At 40.4% G+C, this 20,399-nt stretch overlaps 2 protein-coding genes across 2 annotated transcripts; one reads left to right on the forward strand and one right to left on the reverse strand.

The window, feature by feature from the left end:
* Window positions 1-2,551: 2,551 nt before the first annotated feature.
* On the reverse strand, window positions 2,552-10,094 carry mrpl38 (mitochondrial ribosomal protein L38). The gene is made up of 9 exons (XM_079261056.1): window positions 9,988-10,094; window positions 7,735-7,923; window positions 7,513-7,644; window positions 7,225-7,427; window positions 7,070-7,142; window positions 6,917-6,962; window positions 6,237-6,395; window positions 2,840-2,976; window positions 2,552-2,758 (listed from the first exon to the last, which is right to left on the reverse strand). The coding sequence occupies exons 1-9, from the start codon at window positions 10,070-10,072 to the stop codon at window positions 2,622-2,624; spliced, it is 1,161 nt and encodes a 386-aa protein (XP_079117182.1). The 5' UTR covers window positions 10,073-10,094; the 3' UTR covers window positions 2,552-2,621.
* Window positions 10,095-10,689: 595 nt separating this feature from the next.
* Window positions 10,690-17,476, forward strand: trim65 (tripartite motif containing 65; the record flags this gene model as incomplete). Its single annotated transcript, XM_079261407.1, has 8 exons — window positions 10,690-10,724; window positions 11,143-11,588; window positions 11,736-11,831; window positions 12,510-12,740; window positions 15,199-15,367; window positions 15,472-15,561; window positions 15,651-15,868; window positions 17,168-17,476. Exons 2-8 carry the CDS (start codon window positions 11,160-11,162, stop codon window positions 17,474-17,476), a joined length of 1,542 nt encoding a protein of 513 aa, XP_079117533.1. The 5' UTR covers window positions 10,690-10,724; window positions 11,143-11,159.
* Window positions 17,477-20,399: the final 2,923 nt, after the last annotated feature.

Genomic DNA, 20,399 nt, shown 5'->3' on the forward strand with positions numbered 1-20,399 from the left:
TTTCTCACAACAACCACAACCTTCACTGCATGTTATTGTCTTTTTGGTGACAGAAGCTCATAACTGGGAAGTGGACAGAAAACAATAAGTGGTTTTCAACATTTCTGAGCGTAATCCACCATGTGAAAATGGAAAGAGTGCGGCACAACTACAAACCTACCAACACATGTTTGTCCCCCTAACAGGTGTCAAACTCCAGTCCTTGTATCCTGCAGGTTTTTGTTGTCTCCATGCTCCAACACACCTAACCGAAGCGAATGAATTAGCTGACAAGAAGCCGTGGGATCCATTTGATTTGAAGCAAGTGTGTTTGAGCAGGGAAACAACAAAAACTTGCAGGAAACCAGCCTGGAAGGACTGGAGTTTGACACTAAGGGTGGGAAAATCGAATTGAAAAATCGGAAATCTGGATTTTTTTTCTTCACAATTTTAAAATAAATTTTTTTTTGTTAAAAAAATCGATTTTTTTAAAAAAGAAATAAAATAAATCCACTACAAATTTTTTGTCATTTTCTTTGTTTTTATTAAACTTTTTCCTTGTCTTCTTGGGCATTATAGCAGCAGAATGATGATCTGGCTACTGTGTTGTTTATTCCTAACTGAAATCAAGAAAAATTACGAGCAAAAGGAAGTTTTATAAAAAAAAAAAAAAAAATTTAAAAGAATGTTTTTAATCTACAAAAATCATCAATATTTAAGAATTTTGAGAACTTAAATCGAATCGGCCCCCCAAAAAATCGGAATCGAATCAAATCGGGACAAAAGCGTATCGTCACAGCCCTATCTGACACCCCTCCTAAGCTGACAGGCTGGGCGAGGAGAACACTCATCAAAGAAGCAGCAAAGAGGTTGACGGGAACCGGAGCTGCAAAGACTGCAGCTAAAGTTGGGAAATGTATCCATAGAATTATAATAAGAACAAATTCAGGTTAAAGCTCCATCATGTAAAGAAGAAGCCACATGTGAACAGGATGCAGAGACACCGCTGTCTTCTCCGGACTAAAGCTCATTTAAAATGTTCTGAGGCAAAGTGGAAACTTTTGTTGTCAGATGGATAAAAATGTGAAATTCATTCAAATAAACTTGATGAAATAACAGAACCATGAGCCATGAAAGAGGTATTTAGTCTCTTTTTATCCTGCATTCTCTGCTTTCTGTGCTTTTTATTATCCATTAATTTCACATTAGGGTGTGAATTCTTTTACTAACACTGACATCTAGTGGTTCGTATGGAAGATAGCCTTGGCATGGATCCAACCATCTGTTGGAAATGTTCCTCAGAGGTTTCCTCCATGTTGACATGAAGCATCACACAGTTGCTGCACATCATGATGAGAATCTCCCGTTCCACCACGTCCCAAAGCTGCTCTGTTGGACTGAGATCTGGTGACTGTGGAGGCCGTTGGAGGACAGTGAACTCATCATCATGATGAAGAAAGCAGCTGGAGATGATGTGAGCTTTGTGACATGGTGCATCATCCTGCTGGAAGTTTCCATCAGAAGATGCTCCACTGTGCTCAGAAAGGGATGGACATGGTCAGCAGCAGGACTCAGGTAGGCTGTGCTGGTAAAAACCATGTCATGCTGGTACTAAGGGGACCAAAGTGGGACCAGAAAACCTCCCCCCACCATCACACCAGCAGCAGCCTGAAGCCTTGATCCTGACGGCAGGATGGATCCATGTTGTCATGATGTTTCCAGCAGATTCTGATCCTACCATGTGAATGTGGAGCTGAACTGGAGACTCATCAGACCAGCAACGTTTCTCCATCTTCTATTGTCCAGTTCTGGTGAGTCTGTGTGAATTGTAGCCTCAGTTTCCTGTTCTTACTGACAGGAGGGAACCCGCTGTGGTCTTCTGCTGCTGGAGACCATCTGCTTCCAGGCTGGACGTGTTGTGTGTTCTGAGATGATGTTCTGTATATCTCGGTTGGAACCGGTTCTTACTGGACTTCTGGATTCTAGTTGGAACCAGTGCTTTTTTGACTTCCTGTTGTCTTTCCATCATCTCCAACCAGTCTGTCCATTCTCCTCTGACATCAACCAGACATTCTGGTGTATGTATATATATATATATATATATATATATATATATATATATATATATATATATATATATATATTTATTTATATATACACATATATATATATATATATATATGTGTATACACATATATATATATATATATATATATATATATATGTGTATATATATATATATATGTGTGTATATGTGTATACATATATAAATACACATATGTGTGTGTGTATGAATGATGATACTCTTACAACTACAGCTTCACAGTGCAGCAGCTAAAATTTGACACTTTTCAGTGTCTGCAAAAGTGCATATTTCATTTGTGTATACTTCCAGATTTATTCCAGAAATAAATATGGTCATATTTATTTCTGGAATAAATATGACCATATTGCTAATAAAACCTTTATAATTTAAACTAATGGAAACACAGCTGCTGTAAAGTTTGTTGTTAGGAAGACGTAAACATAAAGATGTTTCACCGCAGTTGAAAAATGCTTTATTACAGAGACATAAATATTTCAAACATGAATCCAACGTAGCTGGAAATGTGTTTTCATGTTCTCAGCCTCATGTGTGGTGATCAGTATATGCCGAACGTGTGTTCCTTCCCGTCTCTGTAACGGTCCAGGTAGCGCAGAGGCTGTCGATGGGGGAATTTGACTTGAGGAGGGTGGTACACCGGAGGTCGGATGAACTCAAACACAGGCTCCCTCATGTCTGCAGGAGGAACATGCAGGGAGAGTGTTGATGCACTGCACATCATTCATCTTCAATTTGAGCTGAATAAGTGGGTCTTACTGAGTGTGTTGTGGAAGGTGCTGGTGACCGATTCGTCCCACTGACACTGGAAAAAGGCCAGACCTGCAGGTGTCATGTGGTCCTGGTGCTTTCTGTAGAAATCCACCGTCTTAAATGTGCGATCCAGCAGGGAATGGCTGGAAAGGAGAGGCAACATTTATATCTGATCTATCCAATCAGCGGCCATGAACGTCTGTGAAGGGATCATTTAGATCAACATAACCTGTGGTCCTTTTTCAGGGTAGGTCTTTCTAATTTCATCAAGCGGATGCTAAATCACATTCTACATGTCTTACAAGAACATGGAGACATTTTAACTCAGCACTGATCGATACAAACATCAACACAAATCTCATGTTAAGTAATAATCTGCAAACATTGCTGCAGTCTGCATTTTCCAGATGTGTCATGTCTTAGATTTAACATGTAGCCTTCAATCGTTGCACTCATTTTGAAATTAAATACAGCATTACCATAATTTTCAAATGGCTGCATCATATCTCAACTTGGAAGGATTTCGGTTCGTCTCTGAGCTTTACGACAACGTCTGACTCCGACATGTTGACCTGTTTATGGGCTGGCAGCATCCCATCAAACAGAGAGATGTCAGCATTTAGAAGTATATTTATTTTCCCAAAAATTAAAAAGCTGGACATGAATCAGTTTTGTTTTTTTGTTTTTTTTAAATGATTCTATTAGTTTATTGGTTTCAAAGTAATATTAGTAAGAAAAGTATTTCAATGATTTGTTTGGCTTTGCAAACAGATCATTAGACAAAGTTTATCAAGTTAAGAGTTAAAGCCAAGTGTACATTAACCAATGAAGAATAGACAGACGTGGAGTTTTCTACTTCAAGCTCAGATCTATGGAAAGAATTTAGATGGGAGAACATTATCAGATATTTTCTTTCTTTTTTTTTTTTTAAATGTATTTATTATTTGTAAATCAGATATTTTCACTTATTTATTCATTCATTCATTTTCTAAACCACTTAGACCGATTAAGGGTGGTGGGGAAGCTGGAGTCTATCCCAGCAGTCATTGGGTGAGAGGGAGGGTACATCCTGACAGGTCGCCAGTCCATCACATTTTTTATTCATTCATTATTTGTACAAACAACAAAAAACTAAACAAAACAAAAAAGACCTACTAGATCAGGGATCCTCAGTCATGGACATTGAGGACCATCGTCCTGCAGAAGTACTAGTTCCCTGCAGTAGAAGAACTTCTACTAGTAGTTCCTAGTAGAAGTTTTCCCTGCAGCCTTCCAAGAAATACACGTAATAAATGATCTTTTCTCTTTGACATATGGATGAAAAATTCAAAAGATACTGGAGTGACTGGACTAATCATGTGGGGAGAGCGAAGAAGTTTAGGTACTGGTTTAGATGTTGTCTCAAATGTGACAAGTGAATTTCTTGGACAGGAATCTTGAGTTTGACCAGTGGGGAGAAAGAGACTTCTGTTATGGAGATGGACATCTACTGAAAGACTGCTCCATTTAGATTTACCCCTGTTGACCCAGAGGCTGTTTATTCTGAAGATAAATAACTTTAGATACTTTTCTGGGCTGCTGTTAATGAATGAAGGGGTGGAACTCCATACAAACTAGTTAGAATTACTATAATAATGAGATTATAAAATATATTTTTGCCATATTGGGGAATAAATCTCAATGATCAAAATTAAAAACTGTTTGGGGTTTTTTTTTCCTAATACCAGTACTCAACTTTTATGTTTATTATAACTTTGTTACATTTACAGTTGATTTTATCTCTAATTTTCTGTGTAAGTTGGAGAAAAAAAGATCAATTTACCCCTTTGAGATCTGTTGATCTTTCATCCTTTTCTTTTACCAAAATTATTTTCTTGTATCCGTTTAAGCTGCAAGAATCAGTCAGAAATGGGAGCAGGTGAAGCCCGTGTGTGTGTATGTGTGTGTGTGTGTGTGTGTGTGTGTGTGTGTGTGTGTGTGTTTAGATTTCTGTGCACTCTGTGTAACTGACTAATTGACTGAAAAGTTCAATTCACTTTGGTGAGTGACTCATTTAAACTTGATTAAGTTAAAAGAATCAAGTTTACCATCACTACTAGCAGGCTCATTTCATTGTTACTGTATTTACTCGATAATTATTTTACGTTTACTGTATTCTACATCTTCCTACTCTGCTCTCTGGACGCTTTTTCCTTTGCTCCTGTTTCCCTCCCTCCCTCCCTCCAACTCTGGCCTGCTACTTTGTCCTGTCTGACTCATAGCCTCGCTTTACATCTTATTCCTCAAATTTTTACATCATGGATCTGATCGGCTGTCTTTCAACGCAATCGTTAAAATTTTCTCATCCCGGAGATCGGGCAGAGGGGAGCCCGCATGTCCTGAGGGGACGCTTCCGGCTGGATACGTTCAGGGCTCATGGGCCAGGTGGAGACCGATGTGTCTGGCGGTTCTGTCCTCTGAGGACGTGGAGGACGTTTACATCTTTGGATTATTGGTGATCTGGATTCTGCTGATTGGCGCTGAGGGAGTCCTGATCTACCTCAAGACCCGTGAGATTCTGGCAGCAACTGGCAGGCTGCCTGAATTCCGTACCGGTATGGGCAGAGCTAGCAGTGCACAGACTTGCGTTGACCGGACTCGACTGTAAGCAGGACACCAGTTTTGCCCAAACTGGTAATTTTGCATCGGTCCCAGAGCTGGTACGCAGAATTGATAACAACATGGAGAGGATGTCTTTAGGATCGGTGGAAATTGACCCCCCCATTCGGCTGTTTGGAGCTGCCAGCCTGAGACCTGCTATGGACTCAAGGCCAAGGGCAATTTTTTTTTTCCTCGCTTGGAACCCAAACAATCATCTCTGGATTCAGCTTCCCAGCCACCTTGGGCCGGTGCAACCCTCCAATAAGAACAGAAGAAGAGATGTTCATAGACGCTCTGTCCCCCCTCCTCAACCACCCCCCGATCCTTCCCACCAGACTCACCACCTCCTGGACTGTGTGTGTCTCGTTTGAGTTTGTGCTTAAGTGTATGAGGTGTTTTTTTCCGTCTCCCCAGACTGCGCCATCTGGTGACATAGTCCGGAGGTACATGTTTTTTTTTCCCTCGACCCCCCCTCCCATGGTTCCAATGCATCTCTGTTCTTATCTGTTATATGGCGGCGCCGGTAAAACTGGCTGCGGGGCTTAAGCTTCAGTTCGGATCTGTAAATCTGTCATAAATGTTAAATGTCGGTATGTCAAACCTTGGACCAACTGGCTTGAACTCTGAATTTCCCCTCAGGGATGAATAAAGTATCTTTGATTTGATTTATATGAAGTCAATGTTAAGGTTATGTAAGGATTCAGGAAGTAGCATAATTTGGGATACTGAAATCAAACTTGTGATCTGCACCCCTGCTGCTCACCATGGCGACGGCCTGACATCTTCCTGGAAGTCGATGGCGCCATCCTGCTTGAAGAGGACGTAAATGTAGCGGTGGAAGCCTGTTCCTCTGGCAGGGAAGGGGGGCAGGTAGTGACACAGCTCCTCTCCTGCCTTCACTGCTCCACCTGGGATGTTCCCACTGCAGATTCACAGACCATTCAACACCTTTCCTTTCTGACAAAATTCCATTCATTTACTTCACATTAAAGGCAGAGTATGTAAGATTTCAAGGTGATTCTTTCCACCACCAGGTGGCAAACACCAGGTCGTGAGCAAAACAAAACTGCACAAACGACCACAGGTTGGCAGTAATGAGGAAAACTCACCCCTCACCCCTCCTCCTTGCCAGCTCCAATGAGGGCAGGAATCGCTTGTGAGCTGTAGCTCAGAGCCGCTCTGCAATAAATGGGCTTATAGTCACCCTACTGGTCGAAAAGAGTACTTTTTTTTTTACTGGTCAGAAAACATTCAAGAAGGGTCTTTGTCATTAATTAAACTTGTAATTTAATAACGCATCAAATATGGACAGACTGGAACCTACTTGTTTAAAAAACTATCTAATTATGATTATTGAAAATCTTACATACTCTACCTTTAATAGATGCGTATTTTAAGGAATTTGTGGACAGCAGGAAGTTTAATCTCAGCTAAAGAACTTACACAAGCCAGTGGACATACTCTGACTCGTTATCCAGCAGATGCTCATCTGGGAAAAAAAGGGAAAGCTGTTTTAATAAGAATGGGAAAGGTGTAAAAATACAGAATCTATTGACTGCTTGTTCCTGTGATTCATTATCACAGTGTAGTGCAGACCTGGAGAGGTGAGCAGGAGGGTCCACAGTGACCCTTCCTCTGCATCGAAGCTGATGTTTGGGGCAGATGCTGCCTGGAAAGACAAACAAAAGATTTTTAGGAGGGGCTGAAAACACAAAGACAGTCCGGGAAATTTTTCTGTTCCTTCAACATACTTCAGTAGGTGTCAGCTGATTCCCGTAGTACACACGTCCACTGCTGTCCTGCCCATAACTGATGTGGATTGTGACCTGAGGTAGAAAATAAGCATTTGGGAAGAGATCTTTGAAGACCCCGTAGTGGTCTGCCAGTCTTTTTATGTGAAAGGGGCCGCAGGTCTTCTCCCACGTCTCCTGCACTCGATCGAGGGAGATCTTCACTGGTGGGGGAGAGAAGGCGCGTTTCAACCACAGTCACACCAACGGTGTGATTCATTAGAAAGTTATAAGCATTTGTGAGCTTACAGGTGCGCAGACGAGAAGCCCTCTCCAGTTCAACGTTCCTCTTATTCTCCTTCATCATCTGCTTCCTCTCCTTCGATTCTTTGATCTTGCTGGGTCGATAGTACGGCAGTCCGATGTCCACTCGCTCAGCACCTTCAAGCACCACAAGATTCACATGTTAAAATCCTCTGTTCAAGTTACTAGAACCTGTCGGTAGAGCTTGTACGTTGTTTTAGTCCTCACCATGCTCAGGATCAGCGCTTTCTACGTAGCCCCGGTAAGTCCTCCACCACACAGACTTCTTCTTGGCTTCTTCGGCTTGTTTGAAGTAACGAGTGTAGCTGCGATACTTCTCTAATGACTCCAAATTTGCAACATCAATCTCCTCATTGGGCATGGGACCCAGTGGAGGTACTCGTCTACAGAGAAATGCTGGGAAGGTGGAAATATCGCAAACGGTAATAAAGTAACATTTGCTTTTAATGCATTTAATTAATCAGATACACCAAAAGTGGTGCGAAAAGAGATCATATTTTCTTTCAGTTTTATTGTTTTACATACCAGGACATTATAAAAAGAATCTTAACATTACATAAATACACATTAAACCCACATTAAACTGTGTCATTTATTATAATTAAATAAAATGCAGAAGAAGTGTGAAAAATACAAAGTATAACTTTGCTGCTGTTACAGGAATTAAAGGGGTAAATAATTGCTAACTAAATGCACCTGATTAACTCATCATAATCAATAGGATGACCTCAGTTAAAGCAGAACCTCTAAACGTTTACTAGTTTGGAGTATTCAGATGTGCATTGATGCGACGTCATGAAGGAAAAACATCTAGAAGAATCTTTAAGGAGCGACTGTTGCTGGAAAGGATGAGAAGGTCATTTCCACACGATTTGGAGTCGATTATTCTTTCCAAAAGTGAAAAATGCTGCCAATGTTCACAGAAGAGCCACATCTCAGATGCTTCAGGTCTTAGTTAAAATGTTAAATGTTGAACTTAATGAACTCAGAAAAGACTGAATGAGTATGACTTGTTTGGAAAAGTTGCAGGTAAAAGCCTCTTTTCACTAAAATATTAAAGCTTGACTTAAGTTCACAAAAGTTACACCTGGAAAAAGTTCAGATGAATGTTTGGCCATAAAACACAGCAGCATGTTTAGTGAAAACCAAACATAACATATTAATGACGTGAAAAATACAAACTAAAATATAACATTTAAAGCAGGACAAACACCAAACTTTCAAGCACAGAGGTAGGAGGTTGATGCTTTGGGATTGTTTTGGTGTTACAGGAAGTGGACATATTGGAGTCACTGCATTCACATTAACTTCTCTGTATAACAAAGAGTTCTTGAGTCAAACAGGGTGAAATTGGGTCATGCAAGAGGACAATCTTTAAAAAAAAAAAATAAAAAAAAAAGCAGCAAATCTGCATCTACATGTAAAAATGAATGAATCCACATGTTAAACCAGCCTAGTTGAAGTCCAAACCTCAACCTGACTAAAAACATGTGATGTGATCTAAAGATTCGTTCACATAAATAAAACCTGGCAAATAACTAAATCAAAAAGGTTAAAATATAGCGGAGCAAAGCCGGTCAACAATGATGAAACAGACTGACGGCTTCATACAGCGAACAATCACTTCAACATGTCAAGCCAGATACAGATGACAGAATCCTAAAGTCATTGGTTTATATTTTGGTACTAATGGTCAGGGGAAGGATTGGGTTGTCTGCGTGTGTTGGTAACGTGTGTGTGTGTGTTTTTAAATGTGAAACTGTTTTTAATATTTAACGTTAAACACTTTGATATGCTTTTGTATGAAAAGTGCCATACAAATAAAGTTTGATTTGATTTTATTTGATCATACCACTTCTAAATGGGTCAACAGGCTGCTGAATAACGGTGTATTAAGTTTTTCCACATTCTGCTTCTGCTTTGTTAATTTCATTTATTGACTAAATGTAAGATGTCGTATAGCTTTTAGTTTCTTTCATCAGAAGTAGCTTTAACCTTAAGGATTTGATTATGTCCTGATACAAAAAAAACTTCAGAACTGAAAGAGGATTTACTTTCTTTGCCACACTATTGTAATGTAATATTTTCGTGCATTACAAATTATAATACTAAAGACATGCAAACTCATTGACTTCTATTTAAATGGTTGCTGATTAAAATGAGTGAAATTAGATAATGTAACCAGTTAATTGGTGTAAAATCATGACAATAATAACGCTTTTATTGGTTTGATATATACACTGAAAACTTCTTTTTTTTTTTTTTATTTCAGAGAGACAGGACAACTTAGTGTAGGTTTAAATGTCCTAGTTTCTAATTTGATCCTGTTTATGTTTCCTCAGAGGTCAGCGTGCAGCTTCATACTAATAATAAAACATGCGACGTTTTGACGGGAAAGACCTCCAAGCACTTATTTTCTCACTGTAAATTGGATGAAAGGCAACAGAATTGTTACAATACCTGATGTAACAAACGTCCTGGCTTTATTGACCCCTAAATCTGGCCCGATTCGCAATGAAGCAGAACAAACTGAGCGCAGCGCCATCGTGGAATAATTTACCCTTTTCCGGCATCTACGGTAACAGAGAGGGGTCAAATCAGTACGGTCTAAACGCTGTCGTTGTTAATAAGAATTATAAACGCAGAAAGGTTTTTATTTAACGTACAAAGTGTGAATAAATATTTTTCCCCGTCAGTTTGTTTACGCCCAACTTAATCAGCTAAGATTTAAATTAATTTTTACGTTTTAAAAATCTTGTTTCATCTTTTTAAATCACTTGCAACCAGCTACTATTATTATTTTATTTAATTTTGTTTATTTTATCCTTTTCTGAAAAATAACAGTATATTTGCAAAACTGTAAATTCAATGTACTTATAAAGTTTTTGAAAACCGTTTCAAGTAAATACTTTGACAAAAATAAAAAATATCCACAGTATCAGACGCGAGTTTTTGAATGCAACACCTTTGACAACAATTGTCATTGTCTTTGAACAATTCACACACCGAAACAAGTTCTTAGTCTGTGAATTGTTCAAAGACAATGACAATTAAAATCTTTCTGATTCTGAAACGCATCACGTGACGTAATATTATATTTTTCTCGGGAGCACTTGAACGCATCGTTTTTACGTCTGTCGTCATCAGAGAACGTTCTTCTCATTCACAGATTGTGAACGGATGTGTGTGCTAAAGTGGTAAGAATAGCTATTGTAAATTACTTTATTTTAATATTCGTGGTGATATATGAATGTTTTAATTTAGAGCTTAATCATGCAACAGTTTTAATATGATAGCTAGTTCTGTCTTGAAGAGTTTTAGCTGATTAAATTACTTAAATGGAGGCTAACGGAAGCTAATATTAGCTTTCTACTTCCAGTTGGCTAAGTTAATGTAAGATATCTCATGTTACTATCTGGACATAGCGGTGTGTGTTGCTTTCTTGTGCATCTACAATGAAATAAGGCGATTTTAGAAACCTATCGGAGTATTAGCTTTCTGGGGGTTAATGCTTGTTATTCTGTTAGTAATATTTCTTTTAAAAAATCAATGTTTAAATTGTCCAAAAAAAAAGAAGGAAAGACTAACCTTGTCATGCATTTTTCCGTCCTACAGATGTTTTCTTTTCAAAGATGGAGTCTCAGAATTCAAATCTAATGTGTGCCATATGCCTGGAGCGCTTTAAAATCCCTGTAACCATCCCCTGTGGTCACACCTTCTGCAAAAACTGCATCACCATTCACTGGGACACCAAGAGCAAGTCTGACATTGGCCCTCAATGCCCCATTTGTAATGCAGAGTTTCCCACAAGGCCCATTCTCAAACGTAATGTGTCCCTGTCAGTCCTGACAGAAGCCGCAAACAGCACCAGCATGTCCTGCAGAGAGTCTTTGGCGAGGGGAGTTGACGGGGCGAGAGACATGTTGCTGTGTGATCGCCATAAGAAGCCTCTGGTTTATTACTGCAGACAGGACAAAATGTCAGTGTGCTGTGAATGTGGCATCTCTGAATGTATGAACCATGAAAAAGTCATGTTGGAGGCTGAGAGGGAAACTCAAGAGGTATTTACACAGACTGCTTAGTATAAAGTATAGTCAGAGCATTTCTTTCTTTACCCCCGACTCTATTAAAGTGGTACTAGTTGTGTAATTACATGTTAAATGGAAGCTACACTATATCATATGTGGGGTTTTTTTTTTTTTTTACAGCTTTTGCTGGAGAGAAAGAATAAGGAAGTGGGGAAACTTTTTGAGGACACACAGAAAACTATAAATGACTTGACCGAGAACATCAGTCAAGCTAAGGTGAGTTCTCCGTTTTTAGTGTGTAAGGATAACAAAGGCTTCGGAGAGATATTATGATATATCATCATGTATTTTTTCATATGATCAAAGATCAAAAAAGTGTTTATTTAAGCAGGGACGTCAAACTCCAGTCCTCCAGGGTGAGATTTGTTGGGGGGGGGGGGGGGGGAGGTCAAACAAAGCTGAGATCCCTCCCCATACCAGACTGTTCTGCTAAGTTTATAAGTAAAGGCATTAAAAAAATAATGAAAATCTTTTAAACAGGCCAAAATTTTGGGAACATTATACTGACATTCATTTTTATTTTCCATATTTTTCATCCAGTTTGGAATGAGGAAACCTGCATGAAAGATTACGTGTTGCCAGTTATTTTATCTTAAAAAAAAAAAAGACTTTTTAAAATGTCCCCCCTCTGGTTTTTTCATAAATCACACACTGCCGGTATCCATCAGGTTTGTGTTGCTTCCCTCTTCCAACACAACTGATTCAAATCAAGTGGATCCAGCAGCTTCTCATCAACTTGTTTATGAATTTTGGTCAGGTGTGTTGGAGCAGGGAGACAACAAAAACTTACAGGATAGCGGCCCTCCAGAACTTGAGTTTGTTGACACCTGTGATTTAAAGAATCAAGGAAATCCACTGGAACACCACATGTGACCGAGTGTCTTCCATCAATAGGTGACTTTTGATCAGACTTCCGCCTGGGTGAACGTCAAGTTCTCCTCCCTGATAAAAGTCCTGGCGGAGAAGCAGGAGGCCACAGAACACTTCATGCAGGAGCAGAAGGAGGCGGCTATTGGGGAGGCGGCGGCGCAGCTAGGTCAACTGGAGGAATACTCCCAGAAACTCAGAGAGAGCCGCGACCAAATAGCAGCTCTTCGTAACCTCCCCGACACAGAACTCATCAGGGTTTGTAAATCTGTCTTTATCATTCAGCTTAGCTTTTATGGAGCGTACACATTCATGAAATTAGGAGGCGCTCCCACCAGGAGCAATTGGACAGGGATTTTCAAAGGTTTCACGCTGTCACTTTCACACCTTTGGTTTTGTTTGTGTTCAAACTGTACGTAACTCGAGTGAACCAAACCGCCTGGGCAGCGTCACATTGTTTGCTACAGACCATACTTCCACAGAAAGACAATTTTCAGGTACAATGACAACATTTAATATCATCCAGCTGGATATTTACTTTGTGTAAGTGCGTCGTAGATTTTTAAAATATTTCTGCCTCTTAATTTTTTTTTTTTTGGACACAATGAGTTTTTCAAGTTTTTTTTGTTTGTTTGATTTTTTTTTTTTTGTTTTGCTTTGTTTTGTTTTGGTTTTTTTAACTTATCAGGCACTAAGATCACCTTCATTTTGAAGCTCTGTAGAAGGATTTCCAAACCTGGCTGCAGAGCTCCACTGTGGGGGACATTGCTGTTGCAGGCTCCACTCTCAGGCCATCTCCACCACAGGACACGAAGAAACAAACACTTTTCTGAATAAGTTGCAGTACGGAACTGCACAGAAGATTTTTCTAAGTAAAGCGCACTGACAAAACGGTGTGTTATATAACTAGGGTTGTGACGATATAGTAGACTAAATAGTAGACTAAAAACAACAAAAAAAAATGTATAAAACTAATTTTTGCTCGTCATTTTTCTTGATTTCAATTAGAACAAACAACTCAGTAGCCAGACCATCATTCTGCTGCTATAATGCCCAAGAAGACAGGTTGAAAGAACAATAAAAATAATAAAAATGGCAACAAAAAAAAAAATTAAAATGGATTATTTGTATTTATTTTAAAAAATCAATTTTTGTTAAAAAAATTTATTTTAAAAATTGCGGAGCAAAAAAATCCTGTTATTCGATTTCCCACCCCTAGTTATAACCACTGTTTCACCGTCTGGATTTTATTATAAATAACACTAAGCACATCGATTTAATCACATTTTTTTAGATAAAAAAAAAGCACTTTGTCCCCACAGTGGAGCTTGCAGCCAGACTCTTGAATCTTGTGCTTATTGTGAGAAAAGTTCTTGTCATCCCAGCATCTAACCCAGCTAGCAGTCACGATGGGAGAACACAGCTGGAACCAGCTGATATCTGGGAGAACGATGAATAAACACATCACATGAATAAAGCCCCTGAGTCAACTTTTTGGAGTTTCCATGTTGCAACACATCCTGATGCCTATCAGACTAATGAAGCAGTCTGGTGCAGAGCCTGACATCAAACTGCACTAGTCTGCTAATAAGCCTTGACTTGAGTCAGGTGTGTTGCAGCAAGGAAACATCTATAGCCTGCAGGATCTCTGATGGAGAGGTTCTGCAGCTTCATTCTGGTATTTAGAAACATCTAACAGTAACTTCTGTTTTTTCACAAACTTCCTTACTAAAGTACAGCTTCGAAATAATTTCCTGTACGTGGATTATTAAACCAGTGGACCTTAAACATCACATTTCTCCAGTGAGTTCAAGAAGCAGCGAAGAGTTGTTTTGTTTTCGTTCTATCTGTTGTTTAGCTTTGTGGATTTAGATGATCAACCTTTGTGAACTTCTCAACATGTAAACTACTCATGAAATGTTGTGGATGTTTAAATTTAGGGGAAATTTTCAGGAAAAGGAAAAAGTCCTTGATACACTGAGACTATATCAGGAATATGGAGCAGAAACTAGGGCTGTGATGATATGCTTTCATCCCGATTCGATTTTTTTGGGTGCTGATTCTATTTAAATTGCAATTCTCACAATTCCTTGATATTACTGATTTTTGTAGACTAAAAACAAAAAAAAGTGCAAAACTTTTTTTTCTCGTCCTTTTTCTTGATTTCAATCAGGAAAAAAACAACACAGTAGCCAAATCATCGTTCTGCTGCTATGATGCCCAAGAAGACAAGGAAAAAGATCAATAAAAACAATAAAAATGACTAATTTTATAATGGATTATTTGTTTTTGTTTTTTTTTTTTTTAAAAAATCGATTTTTTTCTTTTTTAACAAAAAATGTAATTTTAAAATTGTGAAGAAAAAAAATCCAGATATTTGATATTTCAATTTGATTTTCCTGCCCCTAGTATAAACCCTCTAGTTGTATTTCCTTCTTCTCAAACTATTTATTGAAACTAAACCCCACAACTGCAGAATCATTGGAGTATTTCTGCAGATTCCAGGACTAAACCAGTATAATAATATAGTAAAATATGATACGATGTTTCTCATCAGGGTCAAGGAAAGATGCTGGGGAAATACGGTTGTATTTATGGTCATTAAATTGACTGGATCACAAATTTATTTTACTTCCTTTCAACTTATTTTGAATGTTATTATTAATATTTACCTGTTTTTATTATCCACATCTCCTACATGGATATGTTCTCACAGGAATCAACACTTGTAGAAGTTCCTCGTTTCAAGGAAGTTCCCACCGACATATCGCCAAACTTGCAGGATCGATTAAACTGCGTGACAGATATTCTGTCGCGGGTCTCCAAGCTGGTGTCTGAGGACCTGGAGAAGGCTGTGAGCTCAGCTGTGGGTCAGGACAAAGACGGTAATCGGCCTCTTTTCTTCCTTGCAGGTTTACCAGCAGTTTATCGATCAGCAGTTATTATGTCATAAATGTTCTGAAACCTCACATTGGCTGTGGTTCTGCAGGTTCTCCTCAGGATAAGAGGCCAGTTCTAGCTGTGGTTCCCAGTCCTGCTGCTCCGTGCCATCCTGGTGGGAAGGAAGGCCTCAGTGCTTGTGAGTCCTGCAAGACGTTTTATGAACTCCTGTAATAAATCAACTTTTGATTTGGTCGATCTCAAGCTCCATCTGACTTCTCCTTACAGATCGATGCTCTCTGACCTTTGACCCCCGCACAGCCAACAGTCACCTGTTTCTGTCCCAGGAGAATCGGAGGGCGGACCACCTGACCTCTGGGCCGCGTCATGTGCCTGCCCATGAAGCCCGCTTTGACCACACCTGGCAGGTGCTCTGCTTTCAGGGCTTTACCCATGGACAGCACTACTGGGAGCTGGAGGTGTCCAAACCTTGGGCCTACCTTGGGGTAAAGACTGCTTAACGTTGCTGAGCCTTAACCAAACCTACTAACAGGCACATAATTATATTTTATGGTTGTCCTCAAATATGTTTACATGCTTTAATGTGCAGGAAAAACATATTATTATTCATCTTTTACTTAATCTTTTCTGAAATGCTTTTTATTTAACTTCCCATCTCAAAAAGCTCAGTCTGTTTCTGTTGGTCAGCTGTTCAAGTTGCAACCAAAACAGAAGGACGTGGAGCACATTCTGCCTGAAAATTACAATAACCCCCGGCTGCAGCCTGGAGAATGGGGCAGGGCTGGATATCGGGCGGGGTTGGACATCCAATGGGCGTGGTTAGGGTTAGGGTGAGATTTAGGGTTAAGGTTAATCTAATCAAATTGTTGAGGGAGCGGGGTTGGACGTTCAATGGGCATGGTTAGGGTTAGATTGGGTGAGAGGTAACTCTCTAACATGCTTCATGGATCGTCATCTGGCAAAGATCCATGAAGCATGGAACACCTCCTGGACCTCCCTGGTGAGGTGTTCCAGGCACGTCCCTCTGGGAGGAGACCCCGGGGAAGACCCAGGACACGCTGGAGGGATTATATCTCTCGGCTGGCCTGGGAACGCCTCGGGATCCCCCCCACAGAGTTGGCTACTGTGGCTGGGGAGAGGGAAGTCTGGGCTTCCCTGCTTAGGCTGCTGCCTCCCGCGACCCGACTCCGGATAAGCGGCAAAAGATGGATGGATGGGAAGCTCTTCCTGTTATCGTAGTACATCCAGGTGGTGACACTGTTTGGTATATACAGTCTATAATCTTTCCAGTGCGTCCCAGTCCTCTTATCCCAGTAAACCGAGCTGAGAAAATCTCAAAGGCAGGGGGATCAGAGTGGATCCTGATGTGTAGCAACTGATTATGTAATACTAGCCAGTAACATCCGCTCTTCATAACAAAAGCTTTTTTTTTCCATTTTAATTTAATAAAGCCAGTCATTTCAAATAAAGTAATAACATTTTTCCTATAATGTAAAACATGAAACCACCGGCCACAGTTCTCACATTTCCAAAGTATGTTTAAAGCAATGCCAGAATTTTATAACTGTATAGTTTATGATGTTAGAAGTTTTTACATTATTGGCAGTATCGCTTCTTTTACAGGAGAATAATTCTCTCTGCTGTGGCTTTTGAAGCTTTGTAGGCTTTTCTTAAACACAGATATGCCAGTAGCGCAACAAGAATCGTCCTGAAAGTTTGCACAAGCATTCATTTCCCCCACAGTTAGTTTATTCACCCACATCCTTTGTCCCGCCTCTCACCAGGTAACCTACGTCACCATCCCCAGGAAGGAGAAGGGCAAGAGGTGCATGGTGGGAATGAACGAACTGTCGTGGAGCCTGCAGCTGGACGAGCACCAGCTCTGCGCCTGGCACAACGGGCGGCGGGAGACGCTGGCGGGCCACTCCCATCACAGCCGCATCGGCATGCTGCTGGACTACGAAGCGGGGACGCTCACCTACTACGGAGACGGCCAGACCAAGCTCCACTCCTTCCACCACGCCTTCACCCAGGAGCTGTTCCCTGCCTGCTGGATAGGAGAGGGGGTCAGCATCACCCTCTGCTCCCCATGAGGAGCTCGGTTACAGGAAGCACGATGAATCATGGCCACAAGCTGACTTACCAGAGGATCTCTTTATCCCGTTAGGAAGTTTTCATCTTTTATGTTTTTTCCTTTCACGCAACAGCTGCCTTCCTGAAACATCTTTTCCTGCTAGCTGCCACTTGGTGGTGACAAACTCTCCTCCTTCAGCGCTTTCACAGCTCTGGTTCACACGGTTTCTATCATCTTCTGTAAAGGTTAAAGTCATCTAAGAGAAAAGGAAAGAGGGTGCAGCAGGCTCCTAATGCAGGTTGCCGAGCTGATGAGATAACCGTTAGATTAAAAAGAAATACTACAACACAGTAAGTTCATCTCCTCCCATGCTGGAGTACATGTTGCTCATTCCCAATGCCACTTTCTGAAATGTTTTTTTTTTTATATACAAATGATGCTGGATGATGGTGAAGCACTCTGACATTGGTGTGTCAGTGTGTGAGGTTGCTGTGTGAGCACAGGAGCACTTCCTTTACTACTGAAGTAATTTGCAGAGGGGAATGTGGTAAACTTATAGTCTTAGGGAAAATATTGTGAGGGAATGACGGTGTACGCTGCCAACTTCAGTCGCACAGAGATTGGATCTGTGTCCAACAGACAGAAAACCACTATGTGTTGCTCTTACACCTACTTTTTTTTACTAAAATGTTTCTTCTTCGCTTTTATCACATAGGTGCAGAATTTTAGTATCACATCCATCGATGGTGTTCTTTGCTGGTCTGACCTTGTGATGAATCACTTCCTTTACTGACTCGGTATGAGTACATGAGCCTTGACGTCTGAGAGTGAATCCTCAAGACGTCGTGCTTTTCAGATTTATGTGCAGAAGTCCGAGGCTAAAAAAGGCACTGCTCCACTTTTGACTGAGGCTTGTTGGATGTTACAACCTACACCCGTCTCCCACTCACTTAACACTAATATTTAATCAGCCAATCACATGGCTGCAACACAATACCTGCAGAAACGGTCAAGATGACTTCAAACATCAGAATGAGGAAGAAAGGGGATTTAAGTGACTTTCAATGTGGCATGTTGGACTGAGTGTTTCAGAAACTGCTGATCTGCTGGGATTTTCACACACAACCATCTCCAGGGTTTACAGAGCATATCCAGCGAGCAGCAGTTGTCTGGACCAGAGTGTCTGGTTGATGTCAGAGGAGAATGGACAGACTGGTTGGAGATGATGGAAAGACAACAGGAGGTCAAAAAAGCACTGGTTCCAACTAGAATCCAGTTCAGCTCCACGTTCACATGGTAGGATCAGAATCTGCTGGAAACATCATAACATGGATCCATCCTGCCGTCAGGATCAAGGCTTCAGGCTGCTGCTGGTGTGACGGTGGGGGGAGGTTTTCTTGTCCCACTTTGGTCCCCTTAGTCCCAGCATGACATGGTTTAACCAGCACAGCCTACCTGAGTCCTGCTGCTGACCATGTCCATCCCTTTCTGAGCACAGTGGAGCATCTTCTGATGGAAACTTCCAGCAGGATGATGCACCATGTCACAAAGCTCACATCATCTCCAGCTGCTTTCTTCATCATGATGATGAGTTCACTGTCCTCCAACGGCCTCCACAGTCACCAGATCTCAGTCCAACAGAGCAGCTTTGGGATGTGGTGGAACGGGAGATTCTCATCATGATGTGCAGCAACTGTGTGATGCTTCATGTCAACATGGAGGAAACCTCTGAGGAATGTTTCTAACAGATTGTTGAATGAAGGCAGTTCTGAAGGAATAAGGAGGTCCGACCTGGTCCTGACAAGGTGGATCGGATAAAATAGCTGAGTCATCTCAAGAGCAGTTTCATGGTTCAGCTTTTTAAGTTAGGAAGCTGAAAACCCGAAGCGAGATCGGTGGTTGGTGTTTATCTGCTGTCTTCTGCCTGAAACTGCTTTATTTCCCTCAGGATGTTTGTCCCCAGATGGTCTAAATATATCCAAAATCCACTCATGTTTCTGTTTTACAGTCCACAGTAGTACAGTCTGCTACTGTAGCGCTTTGAGATGACCTCTGACCTTTTCTCCCACTCACACAGCATATCAGACACTCCTTTTCTAATGCACAAACCTGACCAAAACGTTGGAGTAGCACCTTCTACGAAAAGCTTAAAACTTCTCTTCAGAGCCTTCCAACATAGAAAGCACCTAGAAAACAAACTGAAGTTATGTTTCTATGCAAGACCATCTGCGACGTGCGCCTCTTCTCTGCTTCAAGCTGCAGCAGACACACAATTTCACTTCATCACGGAGAAAAATCTAAATTTAGATGTGAAAGCGGTTCAGCGACAGAATGAAGAGAGGTATTGATCAGCAAAAACATGAAGACCATCACCATACCGGCAAATGTAGAATCACATTCTTTGGGAAATGCTGACAGTATTTATTTATATTTCATGGGTTGTAACGGTTACGGATTTAAGTCCTTTTTAATGTTTTTATAAACTTGTATGAATCCTTTCTTTTTTTATTCTAATGTCATGAAGGTCTGAATTATTTTTATTGAACAAGTTTTTGTTTACCTAAAATTAACCCCTTGATGTCTTAATTTTTATTATGATTAAGAACGCTGTAAAATAAAGAAAAAACTTGAATAAAATACAATTAAATATTGGATATTTTAATATCAGTAAATTAAATTAAAATCAAAATGAGCACCTGGCATCAAGGGGTTAAAGGAATTAAAAGGGATGGATCAGCCACATTATTTTTCAGCATGACTACACACACCGCTCAGACGGGAGGCTTGAACCTGACATGCCGATATTGTTAAACTGGACTATGTATAGTTTACGGCCTGTTCTTTATATTAAAAAAAGCACTTTGTGAGCATAATTGTGAACTTTGTCATGTTGAAGCTCAGGACATCATGCATCAGTCTTTGGGAAACCTGCTGTGGATTTG

This window comes from Telmatherina bonti (genome assembly GCF_933228915.1).
Source record: "Telmatherina bonti genome assembly, chromosome: 21".
NCBI lineage: Eukaryota > Metazoa > Chordata > Actinopteri > Atheriniformes > Telmatherinidae > Telmatherina > Telmatherina bonti.